Source organism: Lathyrus oleraceus, chromosome 4 (genome assembly GCF_024323335.1).
Source record: "Lathyrus oleraceus cultivar Zhongwan6 chromosome 4, CAAS_Psat_ZW6_1.0, whole genome shotgun sequence".
NCBI classification, from domain to species: domain Eukaryota; kingdom Viridiplantae; phylum Streptophyta; class Magnoliopsida; order Fabales; family Fabaceae; genus Lathyrus; species Lathyrus oleraceus.
Window position 1 is genome coordinate 271530880 of NC_066582.1, and position 20657 is coordinate 271551536.

At 34.6% G+C, this 20657-nt stretch overlaps 2 protein-coding genes across 2 annotated transcripts; both read right to left on the reverse strand.

Moving 5' to 3' along the window:
* Positions 1-839: 839 nt before the first annotated feature.
* On the reverse strand, positions 840-2323 carry LOC127137035 (uncharacterized mitochondrial protein AtMg00810-like). Its single transcript, XM_051063531.1, has 3 exons — positions 2177-2323; positions 1959-2069; positions 840-1853 (listed from the first exon to the last, which is right to left on the reverse strand). The coding sequence occupies exons 1-3, from the start codon at positions 2321-2323 to the stop codon at positions 840-842; spliced, it is 1272 nt and encodes a 423-aa protein (XP_050919488.1).
* Positions 2324-14977: 12654 nt separating this feature from the next.
* Positions 14978-15874, reverse strand: LOC127137036 (B3 domain-containing protein At2g24670-like). Its single transcript, XM_051063532.1, has one exon. The coding sequence runs from the start codon at positions 15872-15874 to the stop codon at positions 14978-14980; it is 897 nt and encodes a 298-aa protein (XP_050919489.1).
* Between the last annotated feature and the right edge of the window lie 4783 nt (positions 15875-20657).

Here is a 20657-nt window from a genome sequence, read left to right on the forward strand (position 1 = left end):
CCAATGTCACATATCATATCTTCTAGTCAATCATCCACATCCACATCAGATTCCTCTATGTGTGTTGTAGTTGGGGGTTTTTATAACTTCACCATGACACACCCGTCTTGTATAATTTTGATAAATTCCATCACAACATAGATGATTCAATATTTCTTCCTTTCCACGTTTTTTTGAAATAACACAACAAACACAAGGGCAATAAAAAATCCATTATTGTTAGGATGACTTCTTTCATCGAATTATAGAAATTCAACCACTTCATTTATATACTCTGCACTTAATATACTATACATCATCCAACTACGATCAATAACCAATACACAAAATTCAATCAATAGTTTTGTGTTGATTGGTGATCATCCACAACTATGATCCATAAGAACATGTAATACAACTATAAAAATATAGGCAAACATACTAGCACAAACTATACCATAATTAAGTTGCATTTAGCGATAATACTATAGTTATTTTAAAAATTTACATTAGAAATTATTAGACCAGTGACTTTAAACACAAGAGAGGGAGGGGTGACTTACAAAGGTTGAAAAATGAGCTTGGTTGTGTGATTTATTTTGGCTATTGTTGATGATGGAGGATCCCATACAGAAAGATTGAAGAATGCACATAAAGTATGCAGCAGAATGTAAAGAAGAAGAAGAAGAAGTATGAAAAATACTGTTACATTGATTGATATGAGAAGAAGATACAATGGTGCTATATATACACAAGTAGTAACCAATCTAAGCCTGCAACCTAAGCTAACAGAAATACGTAAGCTAACAGAAATACATTATACCAGTATGAATAAAGGATGTATAATCCAATATGCCCCCTCAAGTTGGATTGTGGATAGTGCAGAGTCCTAACTTGTAAAGGATAGAGGAAAAAGCAGGAGAATGCAAAGGCTTTGTGAAAACATCTGCTAGCTGGTCATTGGTGGAAACAGGAAGCAAGTGGATGAGCCTGGAAACGATTTTCTCTCGAATCACATGGCAATCGAGCTCAATGTGTTTACTTCTTTCGTGGAATATAGGGTTATGCGCAAGGTAAATGGCAGATTTTCTATCACAATATACAGATGCTGGCTGTGAAAGCTGTACCATTAGGTCATTAAAGAGAAATTGCAGCCATTGAATCTCACAAGTGAGAGAAGTTAAGGCTCTGTATTCAGCTTCTGTGGAGGATCTGGACACAGTATTCTGCTTCTTAGACTTCCAGCATAACAAGGAATTACCAAGAACAACACAAAATCCAGTGATGGATTTTCTTGTGGTAGGACATCTAACCCAGTCAGAATCAGCAAAGGCACACAGTTTGAGAGGACTAGAAGCTGAAAGAAATATACCTTTGGCTGGAGAGCTCTTCAAAAACCTTAGAATTTTGGTTGCAGCCTGATAATGTGGAACAAGGGGCTTAGATACAAATTGACTCAAGTGCTGCACTGCAAAAGATATATCAGGCCTAGTGTTGGTGAGATAGATTAACCTGCCAATCAACCGTCTGTAGGAGGTAGGATCAGGCAAAAGTTCACCATCAGTAGGAGAAAGCTTGAGATTGGGATCAAAGGGAATAGAAGAAGGCTTGGCTGCCAGAAAACCTGTATCTTCCAAAAGCTCAAGAGTGTATTTTCTCTGGTTCATGAAAATACCTTTTGAAGATCTAGCAATCTCAAAACCCAAAAAGAACCTGAGCTGGCCAAGGTCTTTAATCCTGAACTTATCATCAAGTATGTGTTTAACATGATGAATCTCATGTAAAGAATTGTCGGTTAACACAATATCATCGACATAGACAAGGATGGAAGTGAAAGTATCCTTGGTAGATTTAACATAGAGAGAATGATCAGCCTGTGATTGAGTATACCTCAGAGAGATTAAGAAGGTCGATAGTTTTGAGTACCACTGTCTACTGGCCTGTTTGAGACCATATAGAGACTTTTGTAATTTGCATACCTGAGATGGAACAGCTGAAGTGAGACCAGGAGGGAGTGTCATATATACCTCTTCATGTAAGTCACCATGAAGGAAGGCATTATTAACATCCAACTGTTCCATACGCCAGCCCTTTATTGCACAACAGACAACAAAACTCTTACTGTGGTGATCTTGGCTACAGGAGAAAAGGTGTCAAAGTAATCTACACCTTCCATTTGAGTGTATCCCTTAGCTACCAGCCTAGCTTTATACCTCTCAATAGAACCATCAGCCTTATATTTGATTTTGTATACCCACCTGCAGCCTATGGGAACTTTTCCTGGATGAAGTTCAACAACCTCCCATGTTTGGTTTTCTGCAAGAGCCTGTAGTTCAATATCCATGGCTTGTTTCTAACAATCACTCTTAATGGCTTGATTATATGTTTTAGGTTCAGTGTTAGAGGAAATAGAGAAACAAAAATGTTTATATGCAGGAGAGCAATTGTTATATGTAAGCACAGAAGATAAAGGATAAAGGACATGGGAATGAGGTTTTGAGAGAGAGGAGTAACAATGATAATCCTTTAGATATTGGGGAGGGTGAGATGACCTAGAAGACTGTCTTAAGGGAACAAAATTGTTATCTGCAGAGGATTGGGGAATTAAACCAGTAGAGGAAGAATCATTGGATAAAAGAGTGTTAGGTTCTAATGTATGCTCAGAGTGAGTACTAGGTTCTGGAGAATCAGTATGAGTAGGAAGATTATTAGGGAGAGAGGTCAGTGAACCAGGACTATGGTGGTTGAAATCAGGAGGGGAGTTGGCACAGTCATTAGTGGATGTGGACACATAAGAAGATAAAGACAGATCAGTACTGGATTGAGTTTGAGGTATGGGAAAAGGCAGGTCATCTAAGTTTTGGCTTGGTGAGGGATCTGCAAGACTATTATCAGAATGAGCAGAGTTATGCTTAAAGGGAACTGTGTTTTCATAGAAGACAACATTCCTTGAGACAAAAATATTATGGTTATGGAGGTCATATAAAATGTAGCCTTTTGTACCATCTCTATAACCAAGGAAAATACATTTTCTAGCTCTAGAGTCAAATTTTGCTCTGTGAGCTTGGAGTGTGGTGGCATAGCACAAACATCCAAAGACCTTAAGATGGATAATGGAGGGAGGTTGACTGAATAGAATTTCATAAGGACATTTTGATTTGAGCAGGGGTGAGGATAGTCTGTTGATTATGTGGACAACATGTTGGATGTGGAAGTTCCACAAGTTTAAAGGGATGTTTGAATGGAAATGTAAGGACCTAGCAACATTGAGTATGTGCTGGTGTTTTCTTTCCACCACTCCATTTTGTTGGGGTGTTTCAACACAAGTCCTTTGATGAATAATTCCTTGGGATAAAAGGAAATCTGCAAGAGCTATGAACTCAGTCCCATTGTCAGATCTTAGGCATTTGAGTGTGGTATGGAATTGGGTTTTAATGTATGCTATGAATTGGATAAGGCTTTTTCTGGTTTGGTCTTTGGTTTTGAGGAAAATAACCCATGTGTGCCTACTGTAATCATCAACAAGAGTGAGAAAGTATTTATGCCCTAAGGTAGAAACAGTGGAGAAAGGTCCCCACAAATCAGCATGCAAAATATCAAAAGGAGCAGAAGAACATGAAGTGCTATTAGGAAAAGATAACTTTCTTTGTTTAGAAAAGTGACAAGAGTCACAAGGAACAACATCTTTATTACAAGGAATGAAAGGAAATTTTTTAGAAATAACTTGTAAACCTGTATTGGATAGATGGCCTAATCTTAAGTGCCAAAGAGTACAAGAATTTAAAGCAATAGAAGGATTTGTGGATTGATGAGCTGTGGAGTCAAGGACATATAGTCCTCTTTGCAGGCTAGCTATACCAATCAGAACCTTAGAATGAGTCTGCATAATATGACAGTTGTTAGCAGTGAATTGAACTAGGCATTTATTGCTATCTATCAATTTAGCAATAGAGATGAGATTGACATGAAAACTTGGAATATAAAGAACATTATGTAGAGTTAAGGATGGAGAAATAGCAATAGTACCAGAAATGGATGCTACAACTTGGGAGCCATTAGGCAGACTAACAGGAATAGGGACTATGTTTTTGTATTGAGTAAAAGAATCAAAATTGAAAGTAAAGTGATCAGTAGCACCTGTATCTAAGATCTAGAGATTAGAGTTCTTGCCATTCATGTTGGATGCATGAGAATTCATAACAAAAGGGGATGTGGAGACAGAGTTGACTATGAAATTAAGTTTGGATTGTTGGAGTAAAGCCAAAATATTGTTGTACTGCTCCTGAGTAAAACCAAAAGCAGAAGGTGTTGAACCCTGAGGAGAAGCTTCTGTAGCACTGTTAGCCGTGGCAGCTGCCGGTGTTGGTGTAAGCCCTAGAGGCCAATACTTTTTGGTACTTGTGTCGAATTATTTATTAATAATAAAAGGCATTTTCTTTATTATGGTTGATTAATAAAGTCCCTGGAATAGATAGTCCGTTTAATGTATTAAGTGTGACTTAATCATGAGAACACATTAAACATAAGGACACTATTCTTAAAGTATCCGTAGTCGAGATTTAGTGTGAAGTGGGATAACATTAAAGCATTAAGACTATTATGTTTGTAGACTGATGATCACATCTCATGGATCATGGATAAAGAGTTATCAAGTCTTAAACATAGGTATGAATATTAGGAGTAATATTTATACCGGATTGACCCTCTATGAGAATATTATATAGAAAGTTATGCAAAGTGTCATAAGTTATTCTCATGGTGATAATAGTGTATGCCACTCTTCGACCTGAAACCACTATGGATCCTAGATGTAGAGTCGAGTGCTTTATTGCTGATCCAACGTTGTCCGTAACTGGATAACCATAAAGACAGTTGATGGGTACTCCACAAAGCATGCTGAGGGACATGAGTGTCCTAGATGGAATTTGCCCATCCTGCGTAATAGGATAAATGTGTATGGGCCCAATATTGAACTGGACAAGGATGACACGGTCTATACCTTGTGTTCAATATAGACATAAGGGCAAAAGGGTAATTATACACATAAGTATTATCACAGAAGGAATTGTCAGATCACATGACATTTTCGTGTCTTGGGTAGCAGTGATGTGTTGCTAGATACCGCTCACTGTTTATTATGTTAAATGTGTGATTTAATATAATTGCCAACGTCGCGAAAACCTACAGGGTCACACACAAAGGACGGATTGATGAGAGATAGAGTAACTAAGGAATACCGTAAGGTAAGGTGCCCTTAAGTGAGTTATGGAACATCGTAAGGTACGGTGTACTTAAGTAGAATACGAAATATGGTAAGGTACCATGTGCTTAAGTGATTTTGGGCATATTATAAGATATGGGCCAAAATACACTTAAGTGGGCTTTTAGCTTGAAGCCCATACAAGAGGTTCTATAAATAGAACCCTTGTGCAGAAGCATTCAGTGCGGTTGCATTATTTTTGTTTTCTCTCTCTCTCTCTCTCTCTCTCTTCTCACACACACACACACACTCAAAGCCTTCACTCGTACCAGCTAGCACTGAGATTGAAGGAATCCGTTCGTGTGGACTGAGTAGAGACGTTGTCATCGTTCAACGTTCGTGATCACTCTGTGGATCTGCATCAAAGGTTTTCATCGTCACAAGAGATCTGAACCAAAGGTTTCAATCGTCATAAGAGGTAAATATTCTATCACTGATCATGACCATTTGTAAGGATCTCTAAAGGAGAAAATTTTAATTTCCGTTGCGTTTTGGATCGCAATTCTCCTTCAGCCGGAATCTTGCCTTTGTTCTTAAAACCTGGAGGATAGCCATGCTTTTGAAAACACGTCTCCACTGTGTGATTAGTTCTTCCACAGTGAGTGCAGATCCTGTTGGTACCTTTGGAGCCGTGATAACCCTGATTCTTGCCTTTGTAATTAGTGTTACCCTGTTTGGCATCATAGTTTCCTTCAGTAGTCTGGACTTGTAAGGCAACTGTTTCCTCAACAGTGCTAGCAGTAGGAGTATCACCATTGATGGAGCTATGCATCTCTCTTTCTTGTTGTATAACAAGTGAGAATGCGTAATTGATATCAGGAAGGGGATTCATCATCATTATTTGTGATTTGGAATGCATAAATTTTTCAGATAATCCTTTCAGAAACCGTATAACGTAATCTTGCTCTCTGTATTTCTTGATGGAAGCTATGGCACCACAAGAACACTGAATAGCGCAAGAACAGAACGGTATCGGTCGATAGTTCTCCAACTCATCCCACATGACCTTAAGCTGAGTGAAATAGTTAGATACATCGAGAGTACCTTGACGAAACTTATAGAGATCCTCTTGAATGTCTGAAATGCGGAAGATATCGCCATGTGAAAACCGAATCTGCAGATTCTTCCAAACTCCTGCGGCACTATCAATCCATAAAACCGATTTGGCAATCGATTCGGAGATTGAACGCTGAATCCACGCAAGAGCCATTGTATTGCATCTAATCCATGGCGCGTACAATGGATCTGAAACTGGAGGTTTGGTTAGGGATCCATCAATGAACTTGTCCTTGTTTTTGGAGATTAGGGCGATTTGCATAGAACGCTCCCAAACGTGATAGTTCTTATCGTTGAGTAGCGGAGTAACAAGAACAAGAGCTGGATTTTCATTTGGATGAAGGTAGTAAGGGTTTGCAGAATTGGTTGAAAAACCGGCATAGCTCTGGTTTTCCATTGAAGCTAAATCAAGAACGGAGAAAAAAAGGAAATCGCGAACAACAAGAAAACAAAAAAAAAAGGAAAGCAATGGCTACCAAAGCATTGTATGCTCTGATACCATGTTGATGATGGAGGATCCCATACAGAAAGACTGAAGAATGCACATAAAGTGTGCAGCAGAATGTAATGAAGAAGAAGAAGAAGTATGAAAAATACTGTTACATTGATTGATATGAGAAGAAGATACAATGGTGCTATATATACACAAGTAGTAACCAATCTAAGCCTGCCACCTAAGCTAACAGAAATACATTATACCAGTATGAGTAAAGGATGTATAATCCAATAGCTATCCTATGGAAGAACTTGGTGTTTCTATGACCATATAGATTCAAATTCAATTTAGCCTTCTCATGCCAAAACATACTCTCAAGATGCAAACATTCTTTCAAATTTGTAAGGGAAGCTCTTTCATGAGCATTAAGCACTTATAAAACCCATATCCAGAATCTTTTTTTGTTGTTGCTGAATTTGATAAACTTCCTTTATCATCAATAACGTTTTGGTGCACATTCATAAAAGAGTCTTTGTTCCAAGTCCTAAGAACATGCATAAGCTTCCTATGTTTTTCAGCGAACACAAACATGGTACATCCAAAAACATTCACATTTTAGCAATTCTTGATGACTTCAATATAAAGAGGGTGTGTGGACCACATTTGCAAAAACTTGAATTGCAATAGAAGGAGACAATTATAATGCTAAATTCAAGCTTCAAAGGAAAATGATGAGAGATGATTTTTGCTAAGGTATGACAAGAGGTTTGCGTTCATAAAGAAATCCAGTCTATATTGCAGGTGCATCTTAACATACCCCAAAATTTTCCCTCGATCAATAAATCATACCCAACTATCATTTTTATTAATCTAAAATTTGCGTAGTTCACTTTGGCGTTCTCGTTTAAATTTTTCGATGTCATTTGTGTTCCTATTTTGGTCAGCCAGGTTCTTTTCAACCGGACATTTTTATTGCAAAATATGATTTTTATCTGTCTGTTTTCCAAAAGCTTATTTCACGTAGATCATTTTAATGCATTCATTTTATTTTTTTGCGCATTTTAATGCCTCCGGTTTTTATTAATTTTAATTTCTTTTATTTTTTTTATTTATCAAAGTATCAAGAAAAAATAAATAAGAACAAATAAATAAGAACAAATAAATAATCATTTGATTTTTATTTATTTTTATTAAAAAAATTGATTTGATTCATTTAAATTCATTTTTGATCAAAAAATATCCAAGGTTTTTTTGCCATTTGCATTTTAATTGTGAAAATCCTAATTTGCTTACTATTTTGTGCTTTCTCATTGGCCATTGGATCAAAATGATCAAGGGTTACCAATCAATACATACATTTCACTTGAATCACTATCCATATCCATCTCCCTCATCCAATAAAAATTCAAGGAATAAAAATAATTTTAAAAAAGGAAAGAAAAGTGAAAAAGAAAAAATGTGTACGCTCACTCACAACATTTGGCAGCTAGCGCCAAAATGCATCTTATACCCAAACTCTATCTCATAAAAAAAAACGAAAAAAACGAAAAGAGATAGAAGATAAACAAATTTTTCTCAAATAGAAAAGGCCAAACAAGGCCTTGAAGGAACTCCTCACATTCCCCCTCATCTCTCTCTCTCTCCTCTCTCTCTCTCTCACTCTCTCTCTATCTCTCTCTCTATCTCGGTAATCCCTCTCCATTCTCTCAGAAAAATCTCCTCTTCTTTCCATCGAAAACCACTTCCCCTTTTTCATTTCCTCCAACCTCACCCAACAAACTCTGACTGCCGTGCTCTATTTCGCCGGCCACTACCGCCTCCGTTCAACTCAGTTCACACTCCCTCATTCCTCCATTAACCCAGTGCCACTGATGTACCACCCATCTGTAAAGACAAAGAGTCAGACAACATACGATCGCAAGTTTCGATGATAACAAAAGACCATCATGCACGTCTACAAACAAATGCAACACATTACCCATCATATCCTTTTCTACGTTTGTCTAAATCTATTATAATTATTAAAAACATGTGTGGACAAAGTGTGATCATGACGAAATGCATGAAAATCACAAAACACAGTTTTTATGCAGATTTGAAGGCCTTGAGTCGACCATAGGGGTCAGCTCAAAGCTCACGGGTCAGCGCGAAGCTCAGCTAAACTGAAGATTGGTCAGCGCATGCTGCTTTGCGTCGACCATAAGGGTCGGCGCATACCTCACGGGTCAGCGCAAAATTCCCTTGAGTCGACCAGAAGTCAGCGCTTAGCATAATGATGCTATCCTGGGTCAGCGCATGGAACAATGGGTCGACCATAGGGGTCGGCGCATCACTCACGGCTCAGCGCACGCCGACCTATGGTCGACCGCTCGCGCGTAAACTCAGTTTTCTGAGTTATTTCAACTGTTTGAAATTCTGTTATGTTTGATTGGTTTTGTCAGTTACTATATATAGAAGTCAAAACACTTCTATTAACTAACATTTGTCAATTTGTATTCAAGTGTTCAAGGAAACAAGAAAGAGTGAAAAAGGTGTCCAAGATTCATCATCTTCATCTTCAACAGCTCACAATACATCAACTGCACACAATAACTTTTGATGTGATTCGTGATAGATTGAAGGTGATAAGGTTCGAAGCTCCGATTGGAGAATCGGGTTCGAGTTGAAGTCTGTGGCTGGTTCTTTCTTGAATAAAACCATTAGGGTTTTATCCTCCAATACCGGTTTGTGTTTGGGGGTTTTTGGACGAATTGCTTCATTAACATTCAGCTGAGCGAAGGTGACTGATAAGAGAACGTCTTCATCAGTTTAGTAGCGGATTCGGTGTTTGTGTTGTGAAGGATTCGGGTTTGATTCGTTTGTGTTCGTGATCAGCCGGGCCAAGGGGTTGAAGAACGGAAGGTTCCTCAACGAGTGGCTGGAATCGGAGGTCCAGCATCAACGATCAAAGGTCTTGATTCATCTTGAATCAAGGAGCAAGGATAAGAAGTATCATTCAACACATTGGAAGTTTTGTTGTTTACATACTTTGCAATCCTTGTATAAACGATTAAATCTCACAGGTGATATCTAATTAATCATCTCAATTCTATTTTTAGAATTGAGGGCAGACGTACCCCGAAGCGAGGACGGCGGGGGAACTGCCTCATCAAATCTGCGTCTTCTTTAATTTTCTGCATAATCAGTTTTTCAGCTTAAAATTTAAGTGATTTTAGTTTAAGCAATTTTTTACCAAACGTTGATATAAGTTGAGTAAGAGATTAAAACTGCTGTTTGAATACTAAGTACAATAATATATTGTACTAGATTAAATTGAATTACGTACTCAACTCAAATATCACTTGGAGTGTTTATGCACACCAAGTGTTTGTAAATTTGCTTAAGCCAAAGTTGTCTTAAGTTTGCATTCAGTTTAATTTGGTATTTTGGTTCATTGGAACTAGGCTTGCTAGTAAGTGAATCATATCATTGATTGTGCAATTAGTGTAGTGATTTGTATTTCACTTTATCTCTTATCCATTAGCTTAACGCATATCCGGTTTTCCAATAACGGTTCGTTTTAGACTAAAATTTTCCTCGGCCGCTTCCGCACTTAAAACAATTTTTAAAACCAATTTTCTTTTAAATTGGTAGCGCCGACTCAAGTTTTTAATTGGGATCTATTCAACCCCCCCTTCTAGATCCGTTCCATAGTCTAACACCATCAAGCTCAACTCATCAAGCTCGCTCGACACTCACTTGCAAACAAATGTTACAGCAACTGAGTGACACAATAAGCAGAAACAACATTGCTAACAAGCCAAATACGCAACAACAACGATTACGCATTCGGTAACTTTTCGTTTCGAAAACCTCGTTGCATTTTGAGTTGTTTTAAGTTTCCTTTCTTTTTTCACATTGTATATATGTTGATTTTATGCGTGTGAACTTTGTGTATTCTGTTAGGACGTTGCATTATGCATACCGGTTCTTTGGAGTTATGTACTAATTTTATTGTTTTTGGAATACTATAATATTCTATAAATATAAGATATATACGTGGTTGTGGCTGCTGTTTTACTTTGTTTCGTTGCGTTGTGTAAATTAGATAAAATCCGCTGATTTTACATCATTTATGTGTCATTATGATGCCGAATTTTTCGTTCGATATATTGATATAACATGACGACGCATATGCAGTTTATTTTTGGTTGTGTTCAGCGTTACATTTTGCACATTTAGTTGCGTTACGTTACAATTCATATTTTATGTAGTTTTCGATTCGATTGCGATGAGCGTGTTGAGTGTCAGCAATTTGCCTGATTTTTCATTGGTTTACGTGTGACATTTTCAAGTTAGGTTGTCGACACACTTTAATTCAATTTCGTATGCGCTTTCGATGGTTTAGCATAACGGCAATCCACATTTTTGTTTTTTTACCAAATTGCACTTCGACACGGGACTCTTTCTTTCATGATGTTATATTTCGTTACGTTTCAATTTTATTCGTGATGAGCGCATTGTGCGTTAGAAATTTTCAATTCAATTTGTGTTCAGATACAATGTTCTAACTTCATTACATTTAAATCGAATTTGAATCCTACTTTTAGCATCTTTGCATTGCACGTCTTTGCGTTACGCGACATCAATTCATGTCCTCGTGTCATGATTTTGATCTGTGGACGTTTCGCTTTTCTCTACTCTTTCGATTAAATTACATTGAATGCTTGTTGTAATTATTTTGTATGCACTTGTATCCTTCTGTCTTGTTGCATGTGTTGTACATATTCGATTTGATTTTATTTTGTGGCGTTAAGTTACACCTTGTGCTAGAGTTTGTGTCATCACGATTAGAATTTCTGCACCCTTCGTGATGCAATTCGCAACCTTGTGTTACGATTCTCACCTTCCATTTATTCTTCAATCATCTTTTACCACTTATTCAAATAATTTTAGACCATTTTACAAATCATTTTCGACTAGCGTGAATAAACCCTCGATCAACATCTAGTTTTTCTTTTCTTTTCCGCTTACTCGAAGCGATTAAAATATTTTCTTAATAAAATTGAAAGACAAAGGGTCGAGAGATGCACATCTCTTTAAACCCGTTTATAGTCGAGATATCGGAGCACACATTGCTCAAAACGACTATTAGTCTTTCAACCTAAAACACACTAATCAAACTTGGACTAAAGGGACAATTGGAAGCACATCCATGTGAATATCGAGTAAACGTGCGTTTGGTGCACACCTATACTCAAATGTTTACTCATATTCCGTAAAGATCAAATATATATATAAAAGAAGTCCAACCAATCAAACTTACTTTTCGCCATTGCGCGAATTCGAAAACCTTTTCAAAAACGCGTATGCTTTATCCATTTCGACATGAAACAAACAAAGGCTTCAGCCTCCAAGAGCGAGTAGCAAACAAAGGTTTAACCACTTGATATGTCTAAAACATCAATATTTAAAAGCACCTAACAAATAGTTCTTTTTTACAAAGAACTGTGTAACTTTGAGTTCTCCATCGCACCTGGGGATACATAGGAGAATTTTTTTGAAATCTTGTCAGACACATTAATAAAAAATCCAAAAACTTTTTTCCTTCTTTTTCTCGTTCAATAAGAAGAAGACCATAATCTGATAACACACTAACACTCATTCTCATAACTAACTAAATGGATCCCGTTGAGTACAACAAATGTGATAGGTGTTAATACCTTCCTATTGCATAACCGAATCCCGAACCTGCTCTTGGTTCGACGACCATTTCTTTTTTTTTCCCTTCTTTTTTTGTGGTTTTTATCGATAATTTCCGTTTCCTTTTGAAATAAATAAAGTTTGATGGAGACTCTGTTTGTATTTCAATTGTGCGATGCGCTCGGGTATTTTTCGCGACGCGACACACGTGTCAAGCCTTTTTTGAGTGTTGGCTCCACCAAGTCATCCACTAGACCAAATTATCCCTAACATTAGGAAAATGTAAGAGCTCATTAGTGTTGGTCTAGTCTTGGAAATCCTCCATAGGAAATGTAATATGAGCACAAGAGCTTTTATGTTCATGAGCAACAAGAATGACATTGAAGTCTCTAATAAAGTAGCAAGGTAATGACTAGTTTCCAATGAGATTCGAAAGATCCAAGCATAAACTTCTTGTAACAATATAGCTAGTGGAAGCATATATTGAAGTAATGCCAATTTTTTTATCACCCATAAAAGATGTGAAGGAAACATGTTGATCACTAATAAAGATGACCACAAGAGATATGGAAATTTGCATAAGCACCAAAGGTTAGGTAATGCATTTGTTCTATTAAGGACCCGATATCAAAAGAAAGCAGACTTATTGCTAAGGATAATTCTTTTAAGGATCAATTTTGTTGGGATGTTGGAAAGATCCATTGAGTTAAAAAAAAAAAAGATAAATCATTTCAAATGTTTGGATGAACCAACCTTTGACCTGGTTTCATAAAAACTTATAGATTTCAACTTTTTTTTCCTATTTCTTATTTTTACCAAACTAAAGCTAGGAGTATTATCAGGCATAAGGTGAGAGGTAATATCAAGCAAGAAGTCCTCCTCTCCATCATTATTTCATGCTAAATTTGTGTAAGAGTCGTGAAGAAAAATTTGATTACTAACAATGGAATTTTCAATAGATTCACTGTTATCATTTATGATTTGTGTGGCATCTACAAAATAATTTCTAAGAGAGTTGTCATCAAATTCTTCATCTCCTTCGACCACCAAATCAAGTAGTGCATCAAACTTGTTTTCCAATGTAGGTGTTTTAGCCACATTAGTAATATGTGGATCACGATCATTAACATCCTACAAAGTCTCTTTTTCTTTGTTTCTAACAAGTTTTCTATCTTTAATTGTGTTCCTTTTAGTTACTCCTTGCCCTTTTCTAATGTCTCTCTAATATTATTGTCATTCTTAACCAGGACATAGGTTTTAGTATTTCGAATATACTATAATTTAATCGACATTTGTATTCTATTTTTGTAATTTAACCTCTTTAAATCCATTTTTTATTTTTAATTTTGGCACGCGTATTGCTTTGTTAGTTTCTCATTGCTTATTTATTTATAAAACTATTATTTTTTACTTTTTCAAAAGAAAAGAGAGTAACTAGTGACAATTAAAAACTAAATCATTTTTTTATGTGGACATGGTCAAAATTAAATTATACAGATAGTTTATTGAAATATTTATAAAAGTCTTTAGGTAATTTGACTATATTAAAGTTTTCAACTAAAAAAAATGTTAATGTGTTAGGACTACATGTGCATAATACACAATATATGAGTAACAATTTTTCAATAAAATAAAATTAATTGAAAAAAATGTTAAAATTATATTAAACAATAATTAGTTATACTAAAAGTGATTAATAATTAAATGAAATATTTTCTAAGAATAATTAAGTGAAATATTTAGCATATATAATTAAAAGAAGATATGTTGTTAATTGAGGTATTTTATTAAATAAACAGAACCAATTTAAAATTACAATATTTTATTTATAAATTTCATAATGATTCTCAAATTTAATTAAAACTATAATAAATTTAAAAAATTAAAAATATTTTATTGAATATAAAAAATCCACGCTTGGTTGTTTAAGATGTTTTTATGCTACATATAAAAATTGGTTTGTTAATTTTAAACGGTCAATGTTTAAGTAACACGTCTGCACAATAATAAAAATTTAATATTTGACAAAAGAATTAAATTATTAAAACAAAGCATGTTAAAATAAATTAGACATTATTTAAGTATTAAAAAAATTACATGTTAGTCTAAAATTAAATTGAATATTTATTAGATAAGATAAAAGTAATATGTAATTCTTGTTGAGATTTTAATGCTTAATAAAACCGGATGAAATTTGAAATATTTATTGTAAAAAGTAAGATTAAAGTTATTTATGTATATTTAGTGATGTTTAATATTATTTTTCATTATACAATTATGATTGTTTTTAAACCCCTACTTTACTTCTTTGACAGAAAAATTTAAAGTGTTGTTCCAAAATTAAAAAGAAAAATAAATTAATTTATATTTAAATTATAAACAAAAATATAGACCTATCATAACAAAATTATTATTAATGATATTAAAAGAATAAAATTTTCAAAAAAAATTTAATCTAACTATAATGGTTTAAAGTTCCTATATCATATTTCAAGAATTTGATATTATAGAAAATAAAAACTAATAGAAACAAGTATCAAAAGTCTTAAACAAAAGATCTTCACTCAAACTCTTTCTGGTTGAAGTTCACAATTCTCGTCCTTTGATTTCTTCGATCTTTCATTTTTGATATCAATTGAATTCTTCGACTTTTCTCCACTTTTTTCAATTTCTTGCATCTTAGTGTCGAGTAAAAAGTACAAGTTATCGTTGACCCTAAATGACCAAATATCAAGTTTTTGATTCTCTTTAAAATTATTCTCCAATAATACAGGTGACCAATCCTGAACAAGATTGTAAACACTAGTAGTGCTCATATTCCACTTCTTCAAAGATAATGGGAATTCGTTAAAATAAGGATCTAACACAATCACTTTTAAACCGACCGGCTTTCCTTCTTGATCCCTTGTTTCTAAGATTGTCTTTTCTATTTCTGTGAGAAAATCAGATCTAATTTGTGTAATTGGCATTGAAAGACGATTGTTGTTATAGCTGAGATCAGACATAAACAATGTCTTACACATGATATATTTAATATCATTACCATTCAACACTGAGATCATGTTATTAACATGATTAGGCAATTCTGGTGGTGGTGATAGAGGAGTTTTTTCCTTACGAATGATTGGTTTCCTCCTAATTGCGGGCTTTGATTTCACTATTCTTTCCCCATCAGAGATGATATCTTCATTGTCTGGACGATACCTTTTTTTGCTATTAACTTGTACTTTTTTCACTTTCCTTTGTTGACATGAGGTTTGATTGATTTTCTCTATTTGTGTTAACTCATCTTTGGTATAAAATTGTGGAGAAATTTGAGATAACACACAATGCAAAGTAAAATGAGACAATGGATCGAATTTCTTTTCTAAAGAATTCAGTTTTTGCATATATGCATTGATCTTCTCAATAGCCAAAGCTTTCTTTTCCATCATGCATTGAGCTTCCGTCTCCATAGACATTGATTTCTTTTCTTTTCTTTCTCAAATAAGGTGTTGCTGTATCGATGAAGTGTTGTGGTTTCAAGTGTTTATCAAGTGTGTATTTATAGTGTTCTTGGAGATTTAAAATTTAAAACTAAATAATGGTAGAATCTTATCATATATTTAAATTTCCTTCTATATAGGCTAAAGATATAGATTTGATACTATATCTCGGTCAGTTAGTTACAGTGAATATATTTTGTTTGTTACCATATGTTTGTTACCACAAATTCAATTAAGCTGACTTTCAATTTTAAAAACACAAGTAGAGATAACTAAAAATACGGATTAGCTTTTCAACAACAAATAAAATCTAGATCAAACAATGACATTAAATTTATTTTGCATATATTAAAAAAATTGATACAAAAGAATCCATTCAATATCAGTTTAAAAAATTTGGGGAATATTAATCTATATCAATTTTCTATACAAATTGTCTTAAATACAATTTATATTAAGTTAATAATTTTTTATTATGATAAAAAATAATTAATCATTCTTATATTTACATTATGATATATGTGAGAGAGAGAGAGAGGCACAACCCAAACCCATCATTGGGCTGGATTAAGCCTGACCCGGACCCTATTCATCATCTTCTTCAATCCCCCATGGTTTCATTCACATAATCAAAATAGTAACATGCAATTTTCAACTCAATCCAAAGTTTTCAATTTCATAAAATCACGTATTACAAATCAAATATCGGATCAAATACATTATAATTTCAGTTACAATTCAAAAATCCTAATCTATTTCTAAACTAAATGAAATCTGATTGAACCTAGTACAAAACTTCCTAATTGAATCAATCTAATCAAAATATTGTAACCTATAAATAACCTAAATCTAAAACAGAAAGGAGACGAAAAAAAACCTAGAAGCGGATTCTTCTGCAATTTCCAAACCATCCATCAAAGCTCTAATTCAAACAAAGATTAGGGTTTCTCATTGAAACCCTAATTCTTATGAGCTAGCCACAGTTCAATAGCATCTCGCATAAAACGAAAAAGAAGCAGTCAAAAAAGAGAAGGAGAAGAAAAGGCTAAAACGTAAAGAGACAGAAAAAAGGATCATTTACCTCGATTGACTGGAATACTTCTCCATTCCATAGGCTGGTCCCTGTTTTGGCTCCGTAGTAAACCTGACATATATTGAATTTGTATGCTTGTTTGTTTGCAATAATTTTGTTTATGGTTTGACTTTGGGGATAAATCGAAAAAGGGGTTTAGGGTTAGGGTAATAAATTATTGAGTTGATTTTGGGATTTAGAGGTTTGATTGGGGTTTAGGGAAGGCCGATCTATGGATTGGCCACTGTTTAATGTGAATCTGGGTGAGGGAAGGTGAAATCTGGAAAATGGTAGTGTTAGGGTTCATAATATTAGGGTTAGGGTTCGTGGGGATGTGAGGGTTTCTGGGCTAGGTTGAAGGTTTTGGAGATGATGTGTTTGAATGTTTGAATTTTTCGGTTGAAGTTCAACCGGAAAATTGAAGAATGCGGTGGTTTAGATGGTAGGGGTGAAGAACATAGAGCAACCAAAGGAAGAAGTAGTTGGGAGAACGAGAGATAGATAGGAGCGAAGAGAGAGAAAAAAAGGAAAGAAATAAACAAGTGTGAAGGGGATTGTCTTATATACGTCACACCTATGTGGCCTCCCCTTACCCAATTGTGATGCTGAGTAAATCTGTCCCTTATGCACACGCATACACCATAAGTCTCATTCTTCATACCTTGACCAGTAATCAAGATCAAGGATGGTGATCTCGTTTCATAAGATCTGTTTGATCCTAATAGAGAGGCTCAGAGAGAGTCAACCATTGACTCTCTCCCTCCGTAGACCCTCCCAGGCGCTAGGCTTCAGCAGCAACTGGGCTCCAATTCCTTTGTTAATCACACCCCACCCTAGAAGCCCAATCACTTATATAATTCAAAATACACCCCCCGTTTTTATTATTAGTTAATTAATTACTTAATTAACTATTAATTAGGACTTATTTAATTAATATTTGGTACTAATTTTCTTAAACCAGTAATTAGTTTTTTCTAAATTTTAATTATTCATAATTTATTTTATACTTTAATTTATTTATCTATGGTTTAATTAATTAATTAGGATTAATTCTATTATTGATTAATTATAATATTCATATTTAACGAAATTAGGGATTTATACCCTTAAGAATTAGGGTTAACTAAATCAGGAATTATGGGATGGAATCAAGGATAATACTTAGGGTTTTAAGGGGTGCAAGAATGGGATAAAATCAGGAAAAAGGATATATCTTATTCCATCATATTTAAATTATTATCTTTAATTTGATTTACTTTTGTATTATATTATATTTAATATATTATTATAAAATTAAATGATATTCTCAAATTAAAATGGGATAAAGACATGTGATATAATTTGGGATAAATGGGTTATCAAAGATTAAATCGGGATAAGGGGATATCACATAACTATGACTCTTATTTTATTTTCTTAAATAATTTAAAATAATATTTTTGCAAGGGATAAAGGGATAAAATCAATTCAACTTCACCTCAAACCGTAAGACCTCTGCCCTAGTGTATTGAGGCATTTTCTAAAAAAAATTCTCCGCCTCCGATGCGTGAGAGTTTTCAAGGGATAAAACACAACTAACCAACCAACATTTTCAAGAAAAACTACGGTACTCTAATCCCTCGCCTAATGCGAAGGTACGTAGGCATAGAGTTGTGAACTCTAGCGAGTACAATTATATAAAAAAAGCTTTTTAGGTCTCTCGTCCATTTGAATGTAATACCTCCTGAATATAAGTAGATAAATAATTAATAAATATTGAAGTAAACACCGTAGAAGCATACACTAGCCCTAGAATTGTAGGAGGATCACATTGAATACAATGGAGGCAACGGGTGCCTAACACCTTCTCGTTTACCTAACTGACTCCCGAACCTAGTATCTCACCTTAACTATTAGGTTTTATCATTATTTCTCTATTCCTTAGGAACGAATAAAGGATGATGGTGACTCTGTCATTTTTCCAACCGTGACAATCATGATGAACATGAAGATTCTGGTTAAAGGTGGTGGTCAGAGAGGCAGGTTAAGGTAAAGAAAGGGGTGGCTGGATGGAGAGGGTAGAGAGAAGGGACAGAAGAGAGATAAAGAAGATTGAAAAATGAGAGAGCACTGAGAGGGTTGAGGGTTATATACCCCCACTGTGACCTCTCTGATTCCATCCAAGTGACACTCTCAGAGCTCTCCAGATCAGTTGACTATCTTAGTCAATTAATGCTCCTCTACACATGCGAATACTGTGTATCCCCATTGACTTCCCATCTAAACCACTTGTCTAGCGTATTTTGACTGGTAATCCAGATCAAAGGCCATGGTGTGATCCCATAAGATCCTTAGGATCACGATCAAAGGGCCAGAAAATAGTCAAACTTGGACTCTCTCTCCGTGGAGCCCTCCCACCATGTTGGCTCCGAGAGGCCAATGAGCCTCTTCCCTCTGCTATTAACACCTCCGTCCTGATGGCCCATTACTGACTCAATTCAAAGTGCACCCCCGCTCCATTTTTTATTATTATTTTTAGTTAATTAATTACTTAGTTAACTATTAATTAGGATTTATCTATTTAATATTTAGGATTAATTCAATTAAAAAATAATTAGGTTTTTGTTATTTATTTATTCATGATAATTTGGTTTTTTATTTAATTGATTAATTAATTATAATATTAATATTTTAATTCATTAGGAATATATTATTATTAGGGTTAATTAAATCAGGAATCATGTGATAGAATCAGGGATAACTCTTAGAGTTTTAAGGGATATAAAAATGGGATAAAATACAGATAGGGGATATATCTTATGATATCTAATTTAATTTGTTTGTATTACATTTAATTTAATTTATGTTGTATTATATTATTATATCATATTTATTTTATTTTTGTTAATTAAATTAAATGATATTTTCAAATTTATTGGGACAAGGACATGTGATACAATGTGGGATAAATTCCAAAGTCTTCAAGGGTTAAATCGGGATTAAAATTGGGATGAAAGATTATGTCTAATATCTAATAATGACGCCTAATTTATTTTCTTAAATAAATTAAATACTATATTTTACAAGGGACAAAGGTATAAAATCAACTTAAACTCACTACAAACCGTAAGAAAATTTTAAGGGATAAAAATAATCAACCGACCAACCCTTTTTTAAGAAGAACTATGGTACTCCGATCCTTCGCCTAATGCGAAGGTACGTCGACATAGAGTTGTAAACTCTGGTGAGTACGATAATAAAAAGTCTTTTTGTGTCTCTCTTCCATTTAATAAAATACCTTATGTAAATAAATAAATAATTAATAGTTAATCATTAATCAAGAAAATACCTTAGGCATACACACTAACCCTAGAATTAAAGGAGGATCCCATTGAGTACAATGGAGGTAAGGGGTGCCTAGTACCTTCCCCTTATTTAACCGACTCCCGGACCTAGTTTCTCACCTTTAAGTATTAGGTTTTATCATTATTTCTCTATTCCTTAGTGTTACATATAATTTTTAACCGACTCCCGAACCTATGTGTTGGCAGCAATTTTGGTAAAACCTAGAGTGTTCACAAGTTGTCACAAGTGTTGTCTTGACATGAGATAACATGTTCCCGCAGGGTGTTTAAAATGTGAATGTGCAGAGTTTTACTGAGATGTCAGACCCGATTTCATGACATCTGTATACAGAACATTCAGTCT